At 49.8% G+C, this 8,931-nt stretch overlaps 1 protein-coding gene across 1 annotated transcript; it reads right to left on the reverse strand.

Moving 5' to 3' along the window:
* Positions 1 to 522: 522 nt before the first annotated feature.
* On the reverse strand, positions 523 to 8,931 carry GEMIN4 (gem nuclear organelle associated protein 4). The gene is made up of 2 exons (XM_060693252.2): positions 8,362 to 8,931; positions 523 to 3,826 (listed from the first exon to the last, which is right to left on the reverse strand). The coding sequence occupies exons 1-2, from the start codon at positions 8,534 to 8,536 to the stop codon at positions 675 to 677; spliced, it is 3,327 nt and encodes a 1,108-aa protein (XP_060549235.1). The 5' UTR covers positions 8,537 to 8,931; the 3' UTR covers positions 523 to 674.

Consider the following 8,931-nt stretch of genomic DNA (forward strand, 5'->3'; position numbering starts at 1 on the left):
GGGTGGGCCGAATCTTAAGCACTCTACGGGCCAGATGCGGCCCCCGGGCCTTGAATTTGACTTTGCCCATGAGTTACGGGCAGTCCTTGTCTTACAATTATTCATTTAGTGACCTTGCGAAGTTACAGCACTGAAAAAAGGGACTTATGTCTGGTTTTCACACTTAACGACCATTGTGGCATCCCCTGGTCACGTGATCAAAATTTGGGCAGCTGGCGACTGGCATGTACTTAGGACAATTGCACTGTCTTGAGATCATGTGATCTTCCCTTTTGTGATCTTCCCAGCCAGCTGCTGACAATGGGGAAATTGTCCAATTTGCTTAAGGATCACACGATTCACTGAACGACTGCAAGTGATTTGCTTAAGGATGGGGACAAAAAAAGGCTGTAATATGAGGCAAAACTCACTTCACAATGGTCTCGCTTAGCAATGGAAATGTTTGCAATCCATTGTGGTCGTACAGTGAGACTACCCGTCATCTCCTCAGCCCGCCCAACCCCAGGAAATAACCTTCTGGAGAAAGAGATAATAAAGGTTTATTAATAGATCTTGCAAATTTCCCGTTGAGATTTTCTCTCCTCTGCTGAACGCTGTTTTTTTTTTTGGCTTCTCTCGAACCCCAACCCAGGGCCCTGCCGTCCATGCGCCTCCTAAAATCCAAATTTGGATCCTCAGAGCTTATGGAGCTTATGGAGAAGCATGGTGCGCAGCTCCTTGTTGGTGACGTTCTCCACGATGGATTCCAGGAAGTGGATCTCGTTCGCCTTGCGCAGGGCGCTCCCCAATGATTCATCGAGGTCGTACAGCATCTCGTACTGTGACAGGACCTCCAAGGAGAGGAGCAGGAGAGGTTCCCCGGTCCCGTTGTTGGGTAACATGGCGGCTATGTGAAGCGTGTGGCAGAAGATCTGGATGTAAACAAAAGACAACTCCCGGATGACGTTCTTTTCTTCCGCCGAGTGCCACTGGCCACGGGCAATGGTCTTCACCGAGCCCAACAGATCGGATAAACTGAGGCAGTAGAGCCTTCCTATGTGTTTCCACGCCTCTGCTGGCATCCACGTCGTGCCGCTGGAACCACAGAGGAACTGGAAGGCCCGCAAGAGAAGCACGGACAACTGGAGATGATAGGCAAAAGGCCGGAAGTTCAACAACGGTAAATATTGGACGTACTCCAGCGAGTAAGGTACGTAGAGGATCTCTCGTTCCAAGAGACTTTTGATCACATGGACAAGTCTTCTCCACTCGCTTTGGCTACACCACGGAAAGACCTGGACCAGGGCCACCAAAAACCCTTTGCTGAAGAGGTTGACTTCTTCAGGGTTGTCCACGTTAATCACAAGGAGAACGAGCATCTGCTCCCGTAGGGCCGTTGAGACGCAACACGTCTCCAACCAGGCCAGCAACCCACTGCCTGGCCCATAATTTGGGAGTGGACGGGTTGTCCATTCCTCCTCTGGAAGCTTACAGACCTCGAAAAGAGTAGCTGGGACTTCGTTCTTGAAATGTTCTCCAAAGATGTTCTTCACACGGAGGCCGATGGTCCAGTCCAAGACGTTGATCTTCTTGTGCAACCAAGCTACCGATTGGGTCCACAGCTGTGGAGACAAGGAGTCCTTCTGGACCAGAAGGATATCACAAAGCTGTGCTAGGTTGGTGACCACCAAATCTTTGGTCTCCAGGGAACACCTCTCTTGGTCTTGTGGTTGGTGCCAATATTGGCAGAACCCATCCAGGAGTTTGCAGAGAGAAAAGACGAGTGGAAACGGGTGGCAGGTGTGAATCCAACTCTGCTCCAAGGGGACTTTCAAAGCCTTGTCCAGGATTTGCAAGCAGAGCTCAATTCGGGGAGAATCGGACTTTAGGAATGGGAAGATCAAGCTTTGGATGACCTCTGCAGGAGAGAGGAGGGGGCTTGTTCCACTCGGTTGCATGAGATGAACTAGGAACTCTAAAAATTGCTCTTTCTCCTTGGGAGAAGAGAGACGGTCCCAAACTGTCTCTTTCAAACACTCCAGGAGAAAGTTGACAGATACTTCCGGTGGATCCCGAGGTTCTTGGAAGTTCAGAGACGGGAACGAACAGAGGATCTCGGCCAAGAACTGATGGGTTCCCAAGTTGGCGATAGCTAAATTACTGATCTTCTTGATGGTACCTTCTGGGTTGAGGACCACCAGCCGGGAGACTGCAAGGATGGCTTTCTTAAAACTTTCCCCAGAGGTGCTCTTGATGATCTGGTTGAAGGCCACGTTGAGTTCCTCCTGAAACATTTTTGAGAACGCTACCATCAGCTTGGAAAGGCCTTGTCTGCCCCAAGTCGCCAAAACACCAGCAATGACTTGGTTCTTATCCGGCAAGGTAAGTTCGGTATAACACTCAAGGATGATCGTGACTATTTTGGTTTGTTCTTCTTGGTTTCTGGATGAATCCTCAGAGGATTCTAGAGATGCGACAGTCTCCAGCAACTTCAAGATCAGTTCTGGATCCTGGAACAGTTCTTTATTCTTAATGAGGCAAGCTGCCCAATCCTTACTCAAGGCCCAGCTTTTCTCCTTAGCAAATACAGAGCACACTTCTTTGTGTCGGTCCATTTTCTTGTCAATGATCATCATGGCTACTGAAGCCACCAGATCGCCACCGGTGTTCTTCCCCCAAGTCTCAGGGTTGACCTTCTTCAGGAGGTCTGTGATGACTTTGCCCAAATCCAACATCAGTCGGGCTTGGTCGAGGTCCTCTAGACCACAATCGCTCGACCTCTTCTGCAAAGATGCCAAGCAATCGAGGAGCCGGTAGCTTTCGTAGCAGACCTGCCGAGGGTCATTCAAGAAGACCTGGAGCTCTGAAGACCACTCCTTCAACAAGGAGAGGAGGAAGCTTAAGTTGAAGAGCACTGATTGCTTGGACAACTTTCCCATGTCCAGCAAACTCATGCTCCTCTCGGCTTCCTTCACCTTGACGTCCAAATCCTTCTTGCTGTATCGGTTTTCACCATCGCAGCTCCATAGAGTGACCACCGAGGAGATCTTTTCCAAGTAAGCCTGAGGAGACAATGCCTTCGCTTCGCGCTCGGTGGCCACCAAGGCAGACAAGACATCCACTAAGTTAGCAAGGGCGTAACACTTCATCCTGCTCGATCCGAGGTTATCTTTGATCATTTTGAGCCCTTCGGTCAAAATCGGGAGGGTGAGAGGGACGGCCGAGTTCTCCGGCGTGGACGAAGGGCCGCTCTTGAACCTCTTTGGCGGTTGGCCCAGTTCTTCGGACTCCAAAACGTGTTGGTGGGTCACGCTTTGGAAGAGCAGCACCAACCGGTCCTCCTCGCCTCCTTTGTGTTTCATAATCTCCCACCAAACGTCCAAGAAGAACGCCACGTCAGCCGGAGACGTATCCTTGGCAACATACTCTACGAACATCCGAAGCTCTCTTTGGCAAAGGGGATCCGGCAACGCCAGAAGCAGCTGGGCGAAAAGCCGGGGCGCGTTGATCGCCTTGAACAGCTCGAAAAGGACGGTACGGTTGATCTCGGGGATCGCGTTGCTGACAGAGAAGAAAGCATCGCTCTTCCACCTTTCGTCGGACGGGACGCTCGAGAGGATGATTTTGGACCAGAGGACAACGGCGGCCTTCCTCTTCCAGAGGTTGGGCTGGTGTGGATAAGAAGAATAGGAGGTGCAGATCTCCTGCAGAGCTTCCAGGATGGGTTTGCCCACCACCGACCAGTCGGATTTGGTCAGTTCGGATAACGGTTTAGGGTGGCACAGCCTGGACGCCAGCAGAAATCCTCCGTGCAAGATGGTCACTTCGCCGCAGATGGTGACGGGCCCTGTTGCAAAGAATGAACGATACGGTGAAGAGCAAGCAGGGTGAGCTCAAGGTTTTCTACAGGTAGTCCTCAACTTACGACCACAACGGTGCCCAAAATGTTACATCGCTAAGTGAGAAATGGGTTAAACAAGCTTGGCCTCGTTTTACGACTTTCCTCGCCAGATTTGTGAAGTGAATCGCTGCGGTTCTTAAACTCGTCACACGGTTGTTAAGTGAATCTGAATGTCTATAGAGATTCTCAGCCATCCAGGTTACGGTTGGCCCAAAGGTGTATTTTTCAAGAGGCAACTGGTTTTTCTTTGAAGACATTTTGCTTCTCATCCAAGAAGCTTCTTCAGCTCTGACTAGATGGATCCTTCCATTCCCCACCATCCAAGTCAGAGCTGAAGAAGCTTCTTGGATGAGAAGTGAAATGTCTTCAAAGAAAAACCAGAAAATCCAGTTGCCTCTTGAAAAAAAGCACCTTTGGGTTAAGTGAATTTGCTTGTCAGAAGGTCACAAAAGAGGATCACGTGACCCCGGCACACGGCAACCGTCATAAATGTGAGTCAATTGTCAAGCTTCTGAATGTAAATCACCTGACCATGAGGATGCAACGGTCAAGTGTGAAAAATGGTCATAAGTCACTTTTTTCGGTGCCGTTGTAACTTCAAACGGTCACTAAACAAACTGTTGTTAAGTCGAGGACTACCTGTATTCTAGTGGCCTGGAGAACTCAGGAACTGTAATGGTACAGGGAGTCCTCGACTTATGGCCAAAACTGGACCCCAAATTTCTCTTGCTAAGGGAGAAATTTGTCAAGTGAGTTTTACCCCATGTTGCAACCTTCCTTGCCACCGTTGTTAAGTGAATCACTAAGTGTTAAGGTAGACACACGGTCGGTACGTGAATCTGGCTTCCCCGTGGACTTTTGCTGCTCAGAAGTTCGCAAAAGGGGATCACGTGACCCACTCCCCCCCCCCCGGGATATGGCAACCGTCATGAATACGAGTCAGTTGCCAAGCCTCGGAATTTTGATTACGTGAACATGGAGATGCAACAATGGTCGTAAGTGTGAAAAACAGCCATAGGTCACTTTTTTTCAGCGCGGTCAGTGAACGGTCATTAAACAAACAGTTGTAAGTCGAGGACTACCTGCATTTGACACATCAGCCTAGAACAGTGATGGCTAACCTTTTTGCCATCGCGTGCCAAAACGTGGGGAGCATGGGGGGGGGTTGCATGCACACGTGCCCACACCCATGATTCAATACCCCCCCACACCCCGCACCCTCACACATGTGCACACGACCTCCCCGCGCTACCACCGCTTTTGGCACGTGACGGCAAAAAGATTACCACCGGTAGGCCCATTTTTCGCCCTCCTCAGGCCCCAGAGGCTTTATTGGCGTCTGGGGAGGGTGAAAACAGCCTTCCCCATCCCCTGAGAGGCCCTCTGGAGGCTGGAAACGGCCCATTTCTTGACTTCCGGTGGGCCTGGAAGGCCCAAAAATCAGCTGGCTGGTGCGCACTTGCGCACTGGAGCTGAGCTAGGGCAACGCTCAAATGCCCACAGATATGGCTCCGTGTGCCACAGGTGCCACAGGTTCACCATCACGGGCCTAGAAAGTGGGAGGCGGCGATTTCTACTCCCGCCATAGCCACACAAAAAAATGATTTAATCCTTGGTTGTTGGATAAGACACAAAGGCGATTTCGGTCTTAATGCACACCCTGCCGTCGGCAAGCCACAATAACTGGGTTTATTCCTCCATGCCCAGATGAACTCATCGGATGGCGGTTGAACATGCTGTGTGTGTAACACAATAGCTATGTTCGCACGACTCTACAGCAGTGGCCAAAATTGTGGAAACCTTTTGGGAAAAGTGTATTTTCTAAAACTAAGCTAATAACACCACCTTTTTTTGGGGAGTAGTACCATAAAATTATATATCAATGGAAAGATAATTTAATCCAGAATGTAATGCAATCACTTTTAGGAAGGATTTGCTATTAGAATAGACAGTTACAGTACATAGAAGAAAAGTGAAACACGTAGAAAAAAACGAGTGGCTTAAAATTTTTTAATTGGTTAATTTTATGGGTAAGGGGTTTTAAATTGGGGGAAGCCAATATAGATTTAATTATGTTTTAAAGTATTTTAATGTTTATATTGTATGTTTTTTAATCCTGGCTGTTCACCGCCCCGAGTCCTGCGGGAGAGGGGGGGTATAAAAATTTAATAAATGAAATGAAAATGAAATGAAATGAGAGATACAGAAATGATCCCCAAGTCAGTTAATCCTTCGTTGGGTAACCTTCAGCATGAATGACGGCCTTACAAGGTCTTCCCCTGGAGTGAACCAAGTCTTTGAGTTCTGCAGCTGTTATCATGTGAAACCAAGATTGAATGATGGCTTCGATTAACTGGGTTTTATTGCTGGGTCGCTTCTGACTAACCAGTTTCTCCATAGATTTTCAATTGGGTTAAGAAGGTCTGGGCTATTCCCAGGCCGTTCCAGGAGTGGAATAGGATTATCTTGAAACTCAAAAAAAAAAACTTCGTTGGTTATTAACCAACAAATCTCAAAAATACAACTTTTCCCAAAAGGTTTCCACAATTTTGGCCACGGCTGTATTTGAGACAAAGCTGGGTGGATCCCCACCCAAGTGATCGTGATCAGATGAACTCAGGAAAATAGGCTAAAAGGAACTGAGATCAAACATGTGCCGCTGTCCATTCAGTCCTTAAGTGAACCAAGCCCAGCCCCAAAATCAGGCAAGATGGCAGGAAGGAGGAAGAGGAAGTAGAGAAGGCTCTGTCCTCAACTCCGGCCCTGTCCTACCTTGCAGGGTTGTTGGGAGGAGGAACATGGAGGACAGCGCCATGTGTTGCTGAGAAGGGGAGGGAAAGAGGGGGGAAGGAAGGAAGGAGAAATGAGAGGCAGAGGGAAAGAGAGGTAAAGAGGGAGGGAGGAGAAATGGGGAGTTGGACGGTGGGGTGAGGAATGATAGAAAGGGTATGGAGGAAAGGAAGGAAGCAAGCATGGGGGGAAAGAGGGAAGGAGAAAGAAAGAGGGAGGGAGAAAGGAATGATGGATAGAAAGGGAGAGGGAGAGAGGGATATAGAGGAAGGAAGGAAAGAAGGGAGGGAGGGAGAAAGGAAGGAGGGATAGAAAAGGGAAGGGAGAGGGGGAAGATAAAGAGGGAAGAAGGGAGGAAAGGTGGATTAGGGGGATGGAGAAAAGAGAAAGGAAGGAAGGTTAGCAGAATGAAGAGGAAGAGAGGGAGGGAAGAAAGAAAGGAAAGTGGGGAAGAAGGAAGGGAGCAAGGGGGGAGGAGGGAGAAAGCAATGGTGGCTACAAAGGGAAGGGAGAGGGAGGAAGGGAGGAAAGGAGGGAGGAAGGAAGAAAGGAGAAATCAGACAAAGGATGGATAAAGGGAAGGGAGGGAGGGAGGAAAAGGGAGGAAATAAGAAAGGACAGAAAAGATGGAGGAAGGATGGCTAGAGAAGGGAAGGAAGGAATGGAGGGAAGGAGGGAAAGGAAGGAAGGAGAGATCAGATGAATGATGAAGAGAGGAAGGAAGGAAGAAAAAAGACTGGAAGGAAAGAAAGGAAAGGGAAAATATGGGAAGGAAGGAAGGAAGGAAGGGGAAGAAGAATTAAGGAGAAAAGGGAGAGAGAGAAATAACAAAAGTAAAAGGAAGGAAGAAAAAGAAAGAAAAAGGAAGGAAGAAAGAAAGAAAAAGAAAAAGAAAGAAAAAGAAAGGAAGGAAGGAAGGAAGAAGTATTAAGGAGAAAAGGGAGGGAGAGAAATAACAAAAGTAAAAGGAAGGAAGGAAGGAAGAAAGAGAAAGAAGGAAGAAAGAAAGAAAGGGAGGGAGGGAGGAAGGAAGGAAGAAAAGAAGAAAAGAAGGAAGGAAGAAGTATTAAGGAGAAAAGGGAGGGAAGGAAATAACAAAAGTAAAAGGAAGGAAGGAAGGAAGAGAAAGAAAGAAACAAAGAAAGAGAGGGAGGGAGGAAGGAAGGAAAGAAGGAAGGAAGGGAGTATTCAGGAGAAAAGGGAGAGAAATAACAAAAGTAAAAGGAAGGAAGGAAGGAAGGAAGAAAAAAAAGAAAAAGGAAGGAAGGAAGAAAGGAAGGAAGAAGTATTCAGGAGAAAAGGGAGGGAGAGAAAAAACAAAAGGAAAAGGAAGGAAGGAAGGAAGAGAGAGAAAGAAACAAAGAGAGGAAGAAAGAAAGGAAGGAAGGAAGGAGTATTAAGGAGAAAAGGGAGGGAGAGAAATAACAAAAGTAAAAGGAAGGAAGGAAGAGAAAGAAAGAAAGAAAGAAAGGGAGGGAGGGAGGAAGGAAGGAAGGAAGGAGTATGAAGGAGAAAAGGGAGGGAAGGAAATAACAAAAGTAAAAGGAAGGAAGGAAGGAAGAAAAAGGAAGAAAGAGAGGGAGGGAGGGAGGAAGAAAGGAAGGAAGGAAGGGAGTATTCAAGAGAAAAGGGAGGGAGAGAAATAACAAAAGGAAAAAGAAGGGAAGGCTCTCCTTCCTCGGCCGACCCACCTACGTCCATGGCTGCCGCCGGGTCCCCTCCCCACGCGGCTCCTGCCTGCCGAGCCGAGGCGCAGGCATGGTCGAGATCCGGGCTGCGCGGCCGCCTCTTGCCGCCCGCGGGCTCCGCCAAGCCAGCCGAGCCGAGCGCCTGGGCATCGCCGGCCCCGCACACGAGCCGAGCCATTGTGCGCTCAGGGCGCAGCGGCCACGGCACAAGGCGCGCCTGCCCAGCACCAGCCGCTTCCCCGGCCTCCCTCCCCGGCTCCGCCCGCCTCGTCCTCCTCCTCCTCCGGCCCCGGCTCAGCCAGCGAGACGGGGCAGCTCAAAGCCAAGCACCGTCGGAAGAGCTACCTCTGCCGGCTCCTGCGCAACACCGCACGCCGCGCCCGAGCCGGCTCGCTCCCCGCCTACACCTGCTGGTAACTGCGCCCCCGCGCCAGCCTCGGCCTAGGATCGCGCTGCGCGGCTCGGCCTAGGATCGCGTTGCGCGCGGGGGGGGTTGGTTCCCCTGCCCTTCCTTCCCCCCCCCCGGACCAAGGGACAGGGCGGGGAGCTCGGCATCCCACTCCCCACCCCGCG

The sequence above is a fragment of the Pantherophis guttatus genome, chromosome 1 (genome assembly GCF_059756535.1).
Source record: "Pantherophis guttatus breed Tessera chromosome 1, ASM5975653v1, whole genome shotgun sequence".
Classification (NCBI taxonomy): domain Eukaryota; kingdom Metazoa; phylum Chordata; class Lepidosauria; order Squamata; family Colubridae; genus Pantherophis; species Pantherophis guttatus.

Coding starts and splice junctions, on each gene's coding strand:
- GEMIN4 (XM_060693252.2), bottom strand. CDS start 8,536: ATGGCTCGGCTCGTGTGCGGGGCCGGCGATGCCCAGGCGCTCGGCTCG. Junction 3,827..8,361: donor GGCGGCAGCCATGGACGTAG/GTGGGTCGGCCG, acceptor TCTTTGCAACAG/GGCCCGTCACCATCTGCGGC.